The sequence below is a fragment of the Lepus europaeus genome, chromosome 2, assembly GCF_033115175.1.
Source record: "Lepus europaeus isolate LE1 chromosome 2, mLepTim1.pri, whole genome shotgun sequence".
NCBI classification, from domain to species: Eukaryota; Metazoa; Chordata; class Mammalia; order Lagomorpha; family Leporidae; genus Lepus; species Lepus europaeus.
The window spans coordinates 113,367,557-113,385,506 of record NC_084828.1 but is presented as its reverse complement, the minus strand read 5'-3'; the positions used below and the strand labels follow the sequence as shown (position 1 = coordinate 113,385,506).

At 37.1% G+C, this 17,950-nt stretch overlaps 1 protein-coding gene across 2 annotated transcripts in view; it reads right to left on the bottom strand.

The window, feature by feature from the left end:
- ZBBX (zinc finger B-box domain containing) overlaps positions 1-17,950 on the bottom strand; it is a 129,064-nt gene that overhangs the window by 19,171 nt on the left and 91,943 nt on the right. Inside the window, exons 15-16 of one of the 2 annotated variants that reach the window (XM_062178089.1) lie at positions 9,591-9,744; positions 1,540-1,656 (exon numbers count right to left, since the gene is read on the bottom strand). In XM_062178089.1, the coding sequence (XP_062034073.1) occupies positions 1,540-1,656; positions 9,591-9,744 (271 nt within the window). The remainder of the gene's footprint in view (positions 1-1,539; positions 1,657-9,590; positions 9,745-17,950) is intronic. The other variant, XM_062178096.1, reaches the window with a different exon arrangement.

The window sequence follows — 17,950 nt, the reverse complement described above, 5'->3', positions numbered from 1 at the left end:
ATAATGGACATTGACCATATCAAGAGTTATCCTTTTTCAACTACAGAGTTAATGAATGGAAATCAAAATATCGACTATAAAGCATTACATTCAGAAGTCAGCTATCACAACCTCAGCTATAAGTGGCAAACTTCACCTAGACTACTCATTTTACATATAGATATGAGTGATAATAATATAAGCCAAGTGGAAAAGTATACTAAATGTGGTATAGAGGCCGGCTCGGTGGCACAGTGCATAAAGCCCCACATGCAGTGCCAGCATCCCATATGGGTACAGTTCTAGTCTCAGCTGCTCCAATTCCCATCCAGCTTTCTGCTATGGCCTGGAAAAACAGTATAAGATGGCCCAAGTGCTTGGGCCCCTGCACCCACGTGGGAGACCCAGAAGAAGCTTCTGGCTTCGGGTCAGCTCAGCTCTGGCCATTGCGGCCATTTGGGGAGTGAACCAGCGGATTGAAGCGATCTTCTGTATATAAAGATAAGTGAAAATGAAAAAAAAAAAAAAAAAACCTTGGTGTTAAATTGGAAATTACATAGAAAAGTAATCAATCTTTTTAAAAAAATATCATGCAGGATCTCTGTCATTAATGTGATGTACACTATTATTTAATGCTATAACTAGTAATCCAACAGTATTTTTTCACTTTGTGTTGCTATGTGAGGGCAAACAGTTGAAATCTTTACATATACTAAACTGATTTTCTGTATATAAAGAGAATTGAAAATGAATCTTGATGGGAATGGAAGGGGAGAGCGAGTGGGAGGGGGGAGGGTTGCGGGTGGGGGGGAAGTTATGGGGGGGGAAGCCTTTGTAATTCATAAGCTGTACTTGAATTTTATATTCATTAAATAAAAAAAAGAAAAAGAAAATGAATCTTGATGTGAAAAAAATATGGTATAAAAATACTACTTCCTTCATGTATAAGGCAAGTTTATATTTTAAAAGGATTGTTAAAAATACACTATATCCTGAGCTATGTTTTACAAATATTTTTCCCTAATACACTGTTACAGAAAAAATAATTGAATTTTTCTAGAAGAATGATGAATTCACTTGGTGTCTTAGAATTCTGTTTTTTGGGGGACCAGCACTGTGGCTCACTTGGTTAATCCTCCATCTGCAGCGCTGGCATGCCATATGGGCACCGGGTCTAGTCCCGGTTGCTTCTCTTCCAGTCCAGCTCTCTGCTGTGGCCCTAGAGGGTAGTGGAGGATGGCACAGGTGCTTGGGCCCCTGCACCCACGTGGGAGACCAGGAGGAAGCGCCTAGCTCCTGGCTTCAGATTGGTGCAGCGCCGGCCATGGCAGCCATTTGGGGAGTGAACCAACAGAAGGAAGACCTTTCTGTTGCTCTCTCTTTCACTGTCTATAACTACCTGTCAAATAAAAAAAGGGGGAAAAGTCCAAAATTTTTAGTTTAAATGGTTAAGTCTAAATGTGTAACTTTAAAAACCAATTTTTCATGTGCCTAGTAAACTGCTAAGAAAGCAACTACCAAACCACCAATATGGCACTGCTAACTTTTAGCCAATTTTACCTATCTTTTGTTGTTTTCTTATTGAAGATAGATTCTGGACACTCTTCAGAACACACAAGGCAACTGCATTATCAGCATGTGTACTTAGGCTGTGGTCTGGGATCCATTCTCTGTCCCCTGGAAATGGAAAAATAGTAAAATGATATAACATATAAAGTGAGGGACATTCATGTTGGCCTAATATATTTATTATCTTACTGAACAAATTTAGCTGAATAAAATATCTGTAACAACTATATATACATATATATATATACATATATTATGAAATATAAAATCTCATAAACTAAAACCCACTAAATTCATATATATTGATTAAAAAGAAAAAACAATCTATCAATTGCAAAATATTACACTCATGTTTAAATAGGAACAAATATTCTAAAATTTATATGACAACATAACATAAGGTATAACTGCTTTTTATTTTATTTTTATTTTCTCATTTTGTATTTGAAAGACGTGGCGACAGAGACAGAGAGAGAGAGAGAGAGAACTCTTTCATCCACTTATTTACCCTCCAAATTCTTGCAACACCTAGGGTTGAATCAAACCCAAGCCAGGAGCCAGGAAATCAGTTCAGGTCTTCCACGTTGGTAGTAGGGACCTAACTACTTGAGTTGTCACCTGCTGCATCCCAGGGTGTGCGTTAACAGGAAGCTGGAGTAGGAAGTAGAGCTCAGACTCAGACTCAGGCCCTCTAAATGGAATGTGGATGTCTTAACAACTATGCCAAATGCCCATCCTACTAGTTTAGCATGAACAATCACATTCAAAAGGACAGGTTACCCAAGAATATTGATGACACCATGGCCCAGCTTCCAAAAAGAAACAACAAAATCATGAACAAATAGGAAATTGAGTATACAAGAGCAGTTTTAAAAGCTTGTGGATAAATGCAATTAAAAGAAAAGTTTATTTTGGTCCAAAATTTTGGATACTCATGTATAGTTTTTTGATAATACACATTTTCCAGGAACTTTTTGAAACCTGTCACATGTATAACTAATAAGGAGGCTGAATCAATAATCAAGAATAACCTAACAAAGAAAGGCCTGGAACTAATATTGTGTGTTACTGGTGAATTCTATCAGATATTTACAGAGGAATTCACCTCAATCCTTCTCCAACTTTTCCAAATAATTGAAGAGAAGAGAATACTTCTTACCTCATATTAGGAAGCCAACATTATCCTGACACAAATGTCAAATAAAACACTATAAGGAAAGTATCAACAAATAAAATTATCAATGAATATGCCTAATGAGCAGTTATGCAAAAATCCTCAAGGAGATACTAGCAAACAAAATTCAGCAACATGTTAAAAGGATTATACAGCATGACCAAGTAGAATACACTACAGAAATAAAAGGATAACTCAACATATAAAAATCCATCAGTATAATTAAAACATTGACATAATGAAGGAAAACAACAGAGGATCACCTCAGTTGATGCAGAGAAGTTATTTGACAAAATTCAACACCCATGCAAGAAAAAGAACACTCAACAAACTAGGAATAGAAGGAAACTACTTCCACATAATAGTCATACCTAAAAACTCAGAATAAACACCACACTTAATGGTGAAAAACTGAAAGATTTTCCTCCAAGATCTAAAGAAATTCAAGGATTGACATTTTTACCACTTCTATCCAACATAGTACTGGAAGATCTAGCAAATAGACAAGAGAAATAAGTAATAATCATTCAAATGAGAAAGAAGAACAAGCTATTTCCATTAACAAATTATATAATCTATGTAAAAAGAAACCTAAACATTGAATGAAAGAAATCTGTTAGAACTAATAAGTGGAACAGAATGGAAAGTCAGCAGGCAAAAATAAATTGCATGTCTACATACCAAAAATAAAAAATATAAAAAGAAATCAAGAAAACAATTCCATATATAATAATATAAAAAGGATAAAATATCAGAGAATTAACTAAGGAGATAAAGAATGTTCATAGAAAGCTATAAAACATTACTGAAAGAAATTAAGGAAGACTTAAATAAATGGAAATATATCCCATTTCATGGACTGGAAGATGTAATAGGTTTAGGATGGAAATGTTACTCAAAGCAATTTACATACTCAAGGCAAATTCCCAATGCCATGTTTTGAAGTGATAGAAAAATCTATACTGGGCCAGTATTTTGGCATAGTAGGTGAAACCACCACATGTAATACCAGCAAGATATATGTGTGCCAACTTGTGTCCCAGTGGCTCAACTTCTAACGCAGCTCCCTGTTAATGGCCCGGGAAAAGCAGCAGAGGACGGTCCAAGTGTTTGGCCCCTGCCACCCACATGAGACCTGGAAGAAATTCCTGGCTCCTGGCTTCAGCCTGGCCCAGCCCTGGACACTGCAGCCATCTAGGGAGTGACCAAGTGGATAGAAGATCTCTGTCTCTCCTTCTCTGTAACTCTGGCTTTAAATAAAAACAAATAAAGCTTTAAAAAGGAAAAAGAAAAACTCACCCAAAAATTCAGATGGAATCATAAGGGACCCTAAGTAGATGAAACAATCTTGAGAAATAATAATGAAGCTAGAGGACTCACCCTTCCTAATCACAGAATTTATTGCAAATATACAGTCATGAAAAAAAGTATGGCATTGGAAAAAAGTCATACATGTTGACAAATGGAATAGAATAAAGAACATAAAATAAACCCTAGCATATATGATCAAATTATTATTGCTGTTAATTGACAATGTTTATATATATATATAAAAATGTGTATATGTATATATATATATATATATAGTACACAATAAGATGTTCTAAAATGTGTCTCCACAGTGGAATGGCTAAATCAATCTAATAAGAATGTATCTTACCTCATAAATTAAATATTTTTGTGTATAATGATTTAAAATCTACCCTCTTAGTGAAATTAATTTTGACAAGGAACCTAGACCACAAAGTTTTTTTAAAAAAAATATTGCTGGAGGGGCCAGCATTGGGGTACAGTGGGTTAACCCACTGCCTGCAGCACCAGCATCCCATTTAGGCACCCGTTCAAGTCCCAGCTGCTCCAGTTCCCATCCAGCTCACCGCTAATGTGCCTGGGAAAGTTATGGAGGATGGCTTAAGTCCTTGGGCCCTTGAACTCATGTGGGAGACCCAGAAGAAGCTCCTGGCCTTGGTCTGTTCCAGCCCTAACTGTGGCAGCCATCTGGGGAGTGAACCAGTGGATGTATCTCTCCTTCTCTCTCTGTAACTCTGTTTTTCAAATAAATTAAATGTCTCTTAAAAATGCTGCTTGAAAACTCTATGCATATGCAAAAGAGTGAATCTATACTTTAACCTAATACCACATACAAAAATTAACTCAAACTGGATAAAAGATCTAAAGATAAAATTTAAAACTATAAAATTCTTAGAAGAAAATGCAATGTAAAAGCTTCACACATTAGATTTGGATACAATTTCTTGGATATGTTACAAAAGGCACAGACAACAAAAGAAATAGTAGACAACCTGGTCTTCATGAATTTTATAATCTGCATTAATAGACATTTATGAGCAGAAAAACAGCAATCTCCATGGGGCGGGCCTTTTGTAGCACATCACCTAAAGACTTCACTTAGGATGTATGCATATTAAATTGCCTGGGTCCACATCTCATCTCTGCTTATGAACTAGCTTTCTGGTACTGCATCTGGGAGTCAGTAAGTGATGGCTCAAGTACTTGAGTCACTGCCACCCCTGTGGGAGACCTGGATACAGTCCTTGGCTCTTGAATTTGGCCTGATTTAGAAATTGTGTGCCATTTGGGGAGTTAACCAACAGATGGAGAATAGGGTCTATCTCTTTCACGTGCTCTCTCTCTCTCTCTCTCTCTCTCTCTCTGTCACTACTGCTGCTGCCTGTAAAATAAATAAGAATGCCCAATCAAAATACCAATGGTATTCTTCTCATATCTAAAAAAAATGATACTAAAATCCATATGGACACACAGAGGACCCTCATGAGCTAAAGCAATATTAAACAACAAAAACAAAGTCAGAGACATCACAATACCAGATTTGAACACATGCAACAGGGAATATAATCAAAACAGCCTATAATGGCACAAAAATAGACATGTAGACCAATACAACAGGATAAAAAATGCAGAAATCAATCCAAGCATCTACAACCAATCAATATTTGACAAAAGAGCTAAAATCAATTCCTGGAGAAAGGACAGTCTCTTCAACAAATAGTGCTGGGAAAACTGGATCTATGCATGCAGATGTATGAAAAAAAGACCCTCTACCTTACACTTTATACAAAAATCAAATCAAAATTCGTCAATGATCTAAATCTACAACCTGATACAAACAAATTACTATGGGAGAACAATGGGGAAACTCTGGAAGACATTGGCATAGGCAAAGATTTCTTGGAAAAGATGCCAGAAGCACAGGCAATAAAAACAAAAAATAGAAAAATAGGATTACATCAAGCTAAGAAGCTTCTGCACAGCAAAGGAAACTCAACAAAGGGAAAAAGCAACCAACAGAATGGGAGAAAATGTTTGCAAACTATGTAACTGATAACAGATGAATATCTAGAATCTATAAAGAGCTCAAGAAATTCAGCTATAACAAAACAAAAAATCCAGTTAAGAAATGGGCAAAGGACTTGAACAGGTGTTTTTTAAAAGAAGAAATTCAAATAGCCAGCAAACAAATGAAAAAAAGTTCAGGATCATTAGCAATTAGAGAAATGCAAATCAAAATCACAATGAGGTTTCACTTCACCCCTGTTAGGACGCATCTCATGCATAAATCAAAAAACAACAAATGCTGGTGAGAATGTGAGGAAAAAGTTAATCTACTGTTGGTGGGAATTTATATTAGTACAATCATTATAGAAGACAGTATGGAGATGACTCAAAAAGCTGAAAATAGATATAAGACCCAACAATCCCACTCCTGGGAATTTATTCACACAAAATGAAACCAGCATATGAAAGAGTTATCTGTATCCTCATGTTAATTGCAGCTCAATTCATAATAGCTAAGACATGGACTAACCCAGATGTCCATCAACTGATGACTGGGTCAATAAATTATGGAATGCTACTCAGTCATAAAAAGAATGAAATCCTGTTTTTTGCAACAAAATGGATGCAGCTGGAAACCATTATACTTAGTGAAATCAGCCAGTCGTAAAAAGAAAAATACCATATGTTTTCCCTGGTCTGTGATAACTAATAGAATACCAAAAAATTTAATGTATATGAGTGAAATTGACATTTTGAGATTCAATGAATGATACAGTCCTTGCCTCTACTGTTGAAGAACAGATGTCTTTTTTTCTTCTATTTGGTGAATTCTTTACTTAGTGTAGGGTTAATCTTATGAGTATAAATATGTTGAGAGTAATCATTGAAACAATTAAAAGAAGTAATTGGAAAAGAAGGAGACAGGGTAGAAACATGGGTAGGAGGGAGGGTAGGGTGGTAATTATTACTATGCTTCTAAATTAATATATATGAAATACATGAAATTTGTTTACCTTAAAAAAATTTTTAAATAAAGTAAAAAATAAGCAGTTCCCCAAATTTCAACACCTTAAGATAATCACTGTTAACATCTTAGCATATTTTTTCAAGCCTTTGTTAGTTATTTCTAAAAGTTAAATAAAAATAGTCATTTCACTTCAAAAGATAAATAAGAAATATGAATATGTAAACATTTAAAAAGGCAATCCAAAAACTGAGAATATTTAAAAATCATGTCTTTTATAAGGAGCTAATATATAAAATATAATTTTTAAAACTCAACAATAAAACAAAGCTAGATACAAAAATGAGCAAAAGACAGGGCCAGTGCTGTGGCATAGCCATAAAGCTGCCACCTGCACTGCTAGCATCCCATATGGGTGCCAGTTCAAGCACTGGCTGCTCTACTTCTAATCCAGCTCTCTGCTATGGCCTAGGAAGGCAGTGGAGGATGGCCCAACTCCTTGGGCCCCTGCACCCATGTGGGAGATCCGGAAGAAGCTCCTGGCTCTGGCTATTGTAGCCAACTGGGGAGTGAACCAACAGATGGAAGACCTCTCTCTCTCTCTCTCTCTCTCTGCCTCTGCCTCTTAAAAAAAAAATGAGTGAAGAACATGAAAAGACATTTCTCCAAAGAATACATATCAAAGGCTAATAAATATGCTCAAAATCATTAATTCTTAGGGAAATGCAAATCTGAACTACAATGACACTACCAATTTAGACCAGGAGAAGTCTACTATTAAAAAGAATAGACTAACAAGTGTCATCAAGGATATGAAGTAACTGCAATACCTGTGGTCCAGCCACTGTGGAAAAGAATGTCATTGTTTTTCAAAAACTTTTAAAAATCCCCATGTGATCCATGAATTCCACCTTTGAGTATACACCTAAAATAACTGAAAGCAGGATCCACAAGGGATGTTGTACAACCCATGTTCACAGCATCATTATTTGCCAGAGTTAAAAGGTGGAGGAAACTGAAGCATCCATTGATGAATAAATGGATAACCAAAAATGTGGTAGATATACACTGTAGGATGCTATTTGCCCTTAAAATGAAATAAATTTCATTTTTTGATTCAACCAGGGTATTTTATTGCAGAACAGACATAAATCCTCTATATTAAATCCCCATTCTTAATACAACAATAATCAAAAAGGAAATTCTAAAGAAAACGAAAAAAAAAAAAACAAAAAAATCCCACCCTCTTTCCACTTGAACAGTGACTTTCAAATTCTATCCCATAGAGTAGTTGGGAGTTGAGAAGTACATAAAAGACAAGCTTCAGACCTTGTATCTTCAGTTTTGCAAATTTTGTTTTTTTCTTAAAAAAATAAAAAAAAGTAAAGAAAGGAATTTTGACACCTGTACAACACGGATGAAACTTGAGTCATTATAGGAAGTGAAATAAACCAATTATATGTATACACACACACACACACACGAAGCCAAATACTATATAGTTCTACTTTTACAAGGAAGTGTAATCAAAATCATAAAATAGAAAGTAGGGGTTGAAAGGAAGGGAGACGAAAAATTACTGCTTTAATGAAATAGAATTTCAGCTTTGAAGATGAAAAAGGTTCTGGAGATGAATGGCAATGATGGTCGCATGCCATTGTGAATGCTTTTAATACTATTGAACTGTACTTTTAAAAATGGTTAAGAGTGTGGAAGCCTGGCATAGCAGTTAAGACATAATTTGGGAAGCTTACATCTCATATCACAGCACCTGAGTTTGAGTCTTGGCTCAGCTTTGGATTCCATTTTTCTGCTATTGTGCACCCGAGGAGACAAAAGGTGATGGCACAAGTAGATGGGTACCTGCCACCCATGTGGGAGACCTAGCTCCTAGCCTCAACCTAGCCCAGCCCTGGCTGTTGTAGACTTTTGGGAGAATGAACCAGCAGATTGAGCTGTCTCTGTCTCTGTCTCCCTGTATGTTTTTGCATCTTCCAAATATACAAAATAAATAAACATTTTTTTAAAGAAATTGAGAGCAAAAATGAATGACAGAATTCTCTCAGAAATTTCAGAGGCTAAGATTGTGATTAGTTTTAAAGTCAGAATTATAGGAATTCAGAAATCATCATATGATACTTACCATGACAACATGATAGAGCAATTTCTGCTATATTTATAATTTAGTAAGGGTCACGCTTCTAAATCATACAAATAATATTTCCCCAGATTCATTATAGTAATTTTTCTCACATTTGATAATAGCCTTAATAAATTTCAATGAAGCAGCATGATTTAAAAAGTTCATGAAATGTGGAATTGGAAAATAAGTTTATTTAGGGGTACAAAAAATTTTGAAATTTATTCATAGGATGTTATTCATGAGCATTTTCCATGAACATTTTGAAGGCTGCAATATGCAATGCACAAAGTGTCAATAATTTTAGCATGGCAATAAGGAAATTATTTTATTCATTGAGCAGAATTTCCCAGTATTTCCTAAGATGAGAACAGACTTTTTAAAAAAGAAATGAGATAGAAATTTGTTAGGTTGGTCTACAGATCACTGATTTCATTTCTGATTACCTGCAAATGTATTCCAAGGTCTGGAATAGCTGCATTCTAAGCTATGAGAAGAAAGTAAGTTGAGTCTTTCATTTTTATCAAAAATAAAGAATCTTTCAAGTCCTTGATATTGCTCAATTATAGGCTTACTTCTGAGGGCTATTTCTTGTAACAACTAGGAAACAAAATATTCAACACAATTAACTTTGTTTTCAACCTCATCAATATTAGGAAGCATACTAGGTACTTGGTATGAATTTTGCTTTCATCAACCTTGGGTTCTAACAGTGGGGACAAAACAACATACCATTTTATAAACTAAATCCACAAAAATGTATAAACCACAATTAAGGGTAATTATCTGAAAACTGACTTCAATCAAAGGATGGTAGAAATTCAAGAAATACAATAAAGTTTGCTTTTGTATCTTCTTTCCCTGTTTTCTTACTTTTGTGTCTTTTCAAATAAATTATTTTGGAATATAAAATCTCTTTCATGTATAATGCTCTTGAACTAGTGTCTTTTTCTATACTTAAATAATTTCAGAGGTAAAATACTAATAGAAGTAAGTTTGAACTGACAAAAGTAAAGGACAAAATCCAAGTTAAGTAAATAATAATCATGAAGCAAATTTACAAGTAGGAAACTGAAGCAAGAAGCAGTTACAAAATTTATGAAGTTTATATATCTAGAAACTAGTAGAAATAGGCTTTGAACATAAATTTGGTTAATTTGAAGCTTGGATTTACTCCACTACCCTACTGATTTATTTTATCTCTAAAATTGTGTTTATTTATTTGAGAGGAAAAGAGGGACAGGGAGTAAGAGAGGGAGACAGAGAGAGAGAGAGAGAGAGACAGAGAGAGAGAGAGCAAGTTGTCCCACCCACTGGTTCACTCCTCAAATGCCTACAACAGCCAGTCTGGGCCAAGGCCAAAGTCAGAAGCCAGGAACACAATTCAGGCCTCCTATGTGGGTAGCAAGAACCTATTACTGAGCCATCATAGCTGCCTCCTAGGTTTTTTATTGGCAGGAAACTGGAGTCAGGAGCCAGAGATGGGAATTGAATAGGTGACGTGGGCTAGGTTACGCAATCAGTTAATGAGCCGAGAAGCTAAAAGACTGTCACAGTGTTTGAGCCACAGCCACACAGTGCACAAATCCCACACCCTTCCCTGCTGAATTAACATGGAAGCAGGCTGAACACACCCATTCCCCAGCTCGCATCGCATGTTGGAATCTCTGAGATTGAGTCCCACTTTTATTTCCCATCCAGCACTGCTGTTAATGAATACCCTGGGAGCAGATGTTTGGCTCTACCCATGCTGGAGACCCAGTTGGAGTTCTTGGCTCCTGCTTGTGGTCAGGCCCAACACAGGTTGTTGAGCGCAGTTGAGGAGTGAACTCATGGATGGATGATCTCTTTCTGTTTTCCACTCTGCCTTACAAATAAATAAAATATAAATCAATTGAAAAAAATGGAATCCTATAACTGATTGTTCCTGCAAGGCCTCCAACTGAATAACCCCCAAGAAGAAAAGGCACTACTGTGCAGGACTACATTTACTGTAACCTAATTGAAAAAACAATATCCATGTAAGCCATATTACAACAGTCCCTGCCTTTTGATTATTTCAGCAGGTTTCACCTGGTGAGGACATTAAGGACCCCAGTCACTAACTGGTTTCCTGAACTCTGTCACTTCATGTTTTATATGAAGGATTTATAGTGTTAAATGGAGTAAAAGAAGAATGTGTCCTAAAAAGGTACACCCTCCTGTTAATAAACATCTTAAGTTAGTGATACCTCTTTCACACTAATTGAATAAGCTGGTGTTACCGTATAAAAGAAAAAAGGCAAGCTGCTGGAATTTAATAGTGCAGTTAAAGTCACAGCCATCCTGACAGGTTTTAATAAACTGAGAGTAGACCAGGATGTTAATAGGTATTCAAATCCCTGGTTCAGACACTCAATTGGAAAGTTCTCTTAGAAATGGGACTAGAAAACAAGGCCTGAAGGCAATGTGTGTTTCCCTATGCCTCCACACTGAAACAAAGAGAGTGTTGGGCAAAACTTCTCAGTGAGTTTATTACATGCACACTTGGAAAAGAGAAGCAGAGAAGGGTAACACTCTACTCAGAGCTTACTGGTAAAAAAGAGGTGAAAAAGGAAAAGAGGAGGTCAGGAATAGATCCAAACAGACACAGGTACTCAAGAGGAGAATAGTAGACACATTTTAAAAACCAGGGCCTTTTTCGATAGCTCTTTGCCTATGCCAATGTCTAGCAGAATTTTGCCAATGCTTTCCTCTAGTAATTTGATTATATCAGGTTGGAGGTTTAAATCCTTGATCCATTCTGAGTTGATTTTCATATAAGATGTAAAGTAGGGGACTTGTTTCAGACTTCTCCATACGGAGATCCAGTTTTCCTAGCACCATTTGTTGAAGAGACTGTCCTTGCTCCAGGGATTGATTTTAGCTCCTTTGTCAAAAATAAGTTGGTTGTAGATGTGTGGGTTGATTTCTGGAGTTTCCATTCATCTACAAATCTATTTTATACGCCAGGAAGTAGACTATTTTGATTATAACCACCCTATAGAATGTCTTGAAATCTGGTATTGTGATGCCTCTGGCTTTATTGTTCAAGATTGCTTTATTTTTTAAAAGATTTATTTATTTATTTGAAAGTCAGAGTTACAGAGAGGCAGAGGTAGAGGGAGAGAGAGAGAGAAGTCTTCCATCCGCTGGTTCCCTCCACAAATGGCCACAACGGCCAGAGCTAAGCTGATCCAAAGCCAGGATCCAGGAGCTTCTTCTGGGTCTCCCACATGGGTGCAGGGCCCCAAGCACTTGGGCCATTTTCTACTGCTTTCCAGGCCATAGCAGAGAGCTGGATCAGAAGGGAGCAGCCAGGACTCAAACCGGCACTGCCAGCACTGCAGATAGCAGCTTTACCTTCTACTTCAGAGTGCCAGCCCCTTAAGATTACTTTAGCTATTCAAGGTCTCTTGTGTTTCCATATCAAATTTAGCATCATTTTTTTCTAGATCTGAAAAAGATATTTTTGCTTTTTTGATTGGGATCACATTGAATCCAAAAAGTGCTTTGGGTAGTATGGATAATTTTATATCAATTCTTTCAATCCACAAACATGGAAGAATTTTCCTTATTTTCTATCTTTTTCTTTCTTTAAGGTTTTGTAATTTTAATAATAGATATCTTTCACATCCTTGGTTAAATTTATTCCAAGACCACAGAAGCATAGGCAATAAAAACAAATGTAGACAAACAGAATTACATCAGTTAGCTTCCGCAACGCAAAGAAACTCTCAAAGTGAGGAGGCAACCAACAGAATGGGAGAAAATATTTGCAAACTATACAACTTATAAAGGATTAATATCCAGGAACTGTAAAGAGCTCAAGAAACTCAACAACAATAAAACAAACACTCCAGTTAAAAAACAGGCAAAGCACACAAACACACATTTTTCAAAGAATGAAATACAAATGGCCAACAGACACATGAAAAAATGTTCAGGATCACTAGCCATCAGGGAAATGTAAACAAAAAGCACAATGAGGTTTCACTTCATCCCAATTAGAATGCCATCAGAAAACAATCCTAAGATGGCATATTAGGGAACTACATACTGCACTAGGCTAGGGATAAATAGTAAAAAAAGGAAAAAAGAAAAAAAGTGTAGGAAATGTACTTGAGACTTGGAGAGAAAGTCACACTGGAAATTCTACAAGAGTAAGAGGAACATTGTGGCCCTGTGTGGGGGGTGAGTGAGGTCATGCACCACAAACACAGACACAACAAACGACTGCAACAGCCAAGAGCTGGAGCAGGTGGCAACTTGGAAATAGAGGTCAGACCGGAGTGCAGCAATCCTCACTGATACAGCCAGAGGGACAGCTTGATGTGAGTCTGGACTGGAGACGCAGGGACTACCAGTTGTTAGCAGTTGCCTGAGGATCCAATGGCAGTGTCCACTGCCTGGCTGAGAAAGGGCACGTGCCATTTTGGGTTTGGGCAAGAGCTTCGGAAGCCTTTTTGCATACACACAGCAACTGGCTGACACAGGACACCATTTTCTTGGCAGTACTGGTAGCAATGACAGGGAGACAGTGGCTCTTGTCTATGGTGAGTGATCCAGAGATTCTAACAGAGGGAAAAATCTGCAGTCCCCACACACTATAAGGCTGGAAGGACGGTGGCTGGGCAATCACATAAGACAGTGAAGCACCCACAGTTCCCCAGGATTAAGACACTTAGCCAGAGCTGGCTCAGGGAACATCTGTGTCACTATTGACAGGACAGGCAGGCAGGGCAGAATGAAACCTCCACACCCAGCAATTGTAAGAGCCTGGTGTGCTGAGACAGTGGGGACTCTCGGTGGTTCAGGGTATAGCTGGGTATTTGGGCAATCACTGGTGTGGCTCACATGCACTGAGCTTCTTGGTTGCCTAGGGCTGGTCAGCGCAGTGGAAATCATGCTCACACTGAAGTCTGCACAGATCATTTGTATGGTTCTTACAGTAGCATGGATGAGTGTTGGATGCATAGGGGGCTAACACCCAGGCATTGCTCAGCTTGGAGTAGAGGAGGTGAGGGGGTGATCACACCAACAGAGGTAACCATTTCCATGCTTCTATTACCCTGGATACTCACCCCATCCTGAAACATTGACCAGAGCTCCTTCATAACTCCCTCCACACAACTCTGGTATTCACTGAAAGTACAGACATTCCACTAAGCCACAGAGACATAACTCAGATAAAAGCCATCAGAGGAAAAAAACAATTAATTCCACAATTGACTAAAAATAAACACAGAAATTCAAGAAACAAGAATAAGAAAGACACCATGACCCTCCCTCCCCCATGGAACATAACAGCATTTCAATATTAGTATGTAAAGATGAAGACATTGCGGAAATTATGGAAATAGAATTCAAAAAAATAATCACAGGATTACTCAAAAGCCACCAGAAGCAAATCCATGAACTAAAGACCATACATGACATGAATAAAAATTTTTCCGATGAAATTGAGATTTTAAAGAGAAATCAAAATGAACTATTAGAAATGAAAATTTCAATAGATCAAATAAAACATGTGGCAAAAAGCCTTAAAAGCAGACTTGATGAGGCAGATAGAAAAAATATATGACCTAGAAGATAAATCTTTGGAAATCTTTCAATCAGACAAAAAAAAGTAGAAATTAGAAAACTTAAGATAGTGTTAGAAATTTATGGGATACTATCAAATGACCCAAAATACAGGTCTTAAGAGTTCCTGAAGGTTTGGGAAGAGAGAACAGACTAGAGGCCCTATTTAGTGTAAAAAAAAAAAAAAAAAAAAAAAAAAAAAAAAAAAAAAAAAAAAACCACAGAAAATCTCCCCAATTTGGAGAAAGAAAGAGACATCCAAGTACGGGAAGCACACAGAACTCCTAACAGACTTGATCAGAAAAGATCTTCCCTATAACACATTATAGTCAAATTTTCCACAAAACACACAAAAAAAAGATTCTAAAATGTGCATGAAAGAAACATCAGATTACTTTCAGAATTTCTTCAATTGGACTCACAGCTAACTTCTCGTCAGAATCCTACAGGCTAGAAGAGAATGGCAAGACACAGTCCAAGTCTCAAGAGAAAAAGAACTGATAACCCAGAATACTGTACCTTGCAAAGCTCCTATTTATGAATGAAGGTGAAAAAAGACTTTCCATAACAAACAAATTGAAAGAATTAGTCACCTCTCATCTAGCCTTACAAAAAATGTTTAAGGATGTGCTACACACAGAACCACAAAAAACAGCCAACACTACAAAAGAATGAGAAGGCAAAAAATTCCACCAGAAAAAGCATAAAGAAATTCAAAGTAAACAAAAGGAATATTTATAGGAAAATGGCAGGGCCAAACTATTACTTATCAATAGTCACCTTGAATGTAAATAACCTCAGCCCTCCAGTTAAAAGATACAGACTGGCTGAATGGATTAAAAACAAGACCCATCTATTTGCTGCCTACGGGAAACACATCTCACCAACAAATGTACCCACAGACTGATAATGAAAGGATGAAAAAGATATTCCATGATAATGGAAAGCAAAAAAGGGCAGGTGTCGCCATCCTAACATGAGACAAAATAGACTTTAATATGAAAATTGTTAAAAGAGACAAAGAATGGCATTATGTAATGATTAAGGAATCAATTCAATAGGAAGATATGACAATAATAAATGAATATATGACTTATTACAGGATGCCTGTCTCTTTAAAAGCAGTTTTAATGGATCTAAAGGCAGACATAGACTCCAATACAATAGTAATGGGAGACTTCAACACCCATTTTCATCAAAGGCCAGATCAACTAGGCAAAAAAATCAACAAAGGAACAATAGAATTACTTCATACTATGGACCAAATGAACCTAACTGACATCCTCAGAACTTTTCACCTCACAGTTGCAGAATACACATTCTTCTCATCAGTGCATGGAACTTTCTCCAGGATAGACCACATGTTAGGCCATAATGCAAGTCTCAGAAAATTGAAAAAAATTAAAATCATACAAAACATCTTCTCTCCCCATAATGGAATAAAGCTGGAAATCAACAACTCAAGAATCTCTAGATCATATGCAAACACATGGAGACTGAAATACTTGTTCCTGAATGCATAGTTGGACATAGAAGAAATCAAAGAGAAATAAAAAAAAAAAATTCTAGAAACGAATGAAGATGACAATGCATCATATCAAAACTTACGGGATACAGCAAAAGCAGTGTTAAGCAGAAACTTTATAGCAATCAGTGCCTAACATCAAGATACTGCAAGGCCAGCATTGTGGCATAGTGGGTAAAGCCACTGGCTGCAGTACTAGCATCCCACAGGGGCTCCAGTTTGAGTCCTGGTTGCTCCACTTCCAATCCAGCTCTCTGCTATGGCCTAGGAAAGCATCAGAGGATGGCTCAAGTGCTTGCTCCCCTGCACCAGCAATGAAACCCTGGACAGGTTCATGGCTCCAGATTTTGGATCTATGCAGCTCCAGCCACTGCAACCATTTTGGTGTGAACCAGCAGATAGAAGAGCTCTCTCTCTCTCTCTTGCTCTCTCTCAATCTCTCTCTCTCTCTCTCTCCCTTTCTCTGCCTCTAGCTCTCTGTAACTCTGCATATCAACTAAATAAGTAAATCTTAAAAATAATAAATAAATTGAATAGGCACAAAATAAATGAGCTATCAATACCTCTCAAGGACCTAGATAAACAACAAAACAAATTAGTAGGAGGAAAGAAAAAATTAAACTTAGAGAAGAAATAAACAAAATTGAGACAAAAAATACAAAATATCAGTGAAATGAAGATCTTTTTTTGAAAAAATAAGCAAAATTAATACACAATTGGCACAACTAAACAAATAGAGAGAAGACCTAAATCAATAAAATCAGAGATGAAAAAAAATGAATGCAACCACAGATACCAGACAAATAAAAAACAATAATCAGGGATTAGTACAAAGAGATATATGCCAATAAATTGGGAAACCTAAAAGAAATGGATAGAATTCTAGAAAAATAAAACCTACCAAAATTGAGTCATGAAGACATAGAATATCTAAATAGACTAAAGCAAAGACGGAAATTGAATCAGTAAAAAAAAAAAAAAAAAAAAAAACTCTCCAAAAAAATAAAACCCTGGGACAGGAGGGCTTCAGTGCTGAATTCTACCAGACATTTAAAGAAGAACTAATTCTAATTCTTCTCAAGTTACTCAAAACAATCTAAATGTTGTTATTCCAAATAGTTCTGGAAATTTTAGCAAGAGCCATTAGGCAAGAAAAAAAAAAAATCAAAGGGATACAAATTGGAAAGGATGAAGTAAAATAATCCCTATTTGCAGTTGACATGATTCTATATATAGGGGATCCAAAAGACTCCACTAAGAGACTACTAGGATTCATAAAATAATTTGGCAAAGTGGCAAGATGAAAAATCAACACAGAAAAATTATTAGACTTGCCGGCGCCGTGGCTCAACAGGCTAATCCTCCGCCTTGCGGCGCCGGCACACCGGGTTCTAGTCCCGGTTGGGGCACCGATCCTGTCCCGGTTGCCCCTCTTCCAGGCCAGCTCTCTGCTGTGGCTAGGGAGTGCAGTGGAGGATGGCCCAAGTCCTTGGGTCCTGCACCCCATGGGAGACCAGGAGAAGCACCTGGCTCCTGCCATCGGAACAGCGCGGTGCGCCGGCCGCAGCGCGCTACCGCGGCGGCCATTGGAGGGTGAACCAACGGCAAAAGGAAGACCTTTCTCTCTGTCTCTCTCTCTCACTGTCCACTCTGTCTGTCAAAAAAAAAAAGAAAAAAAAA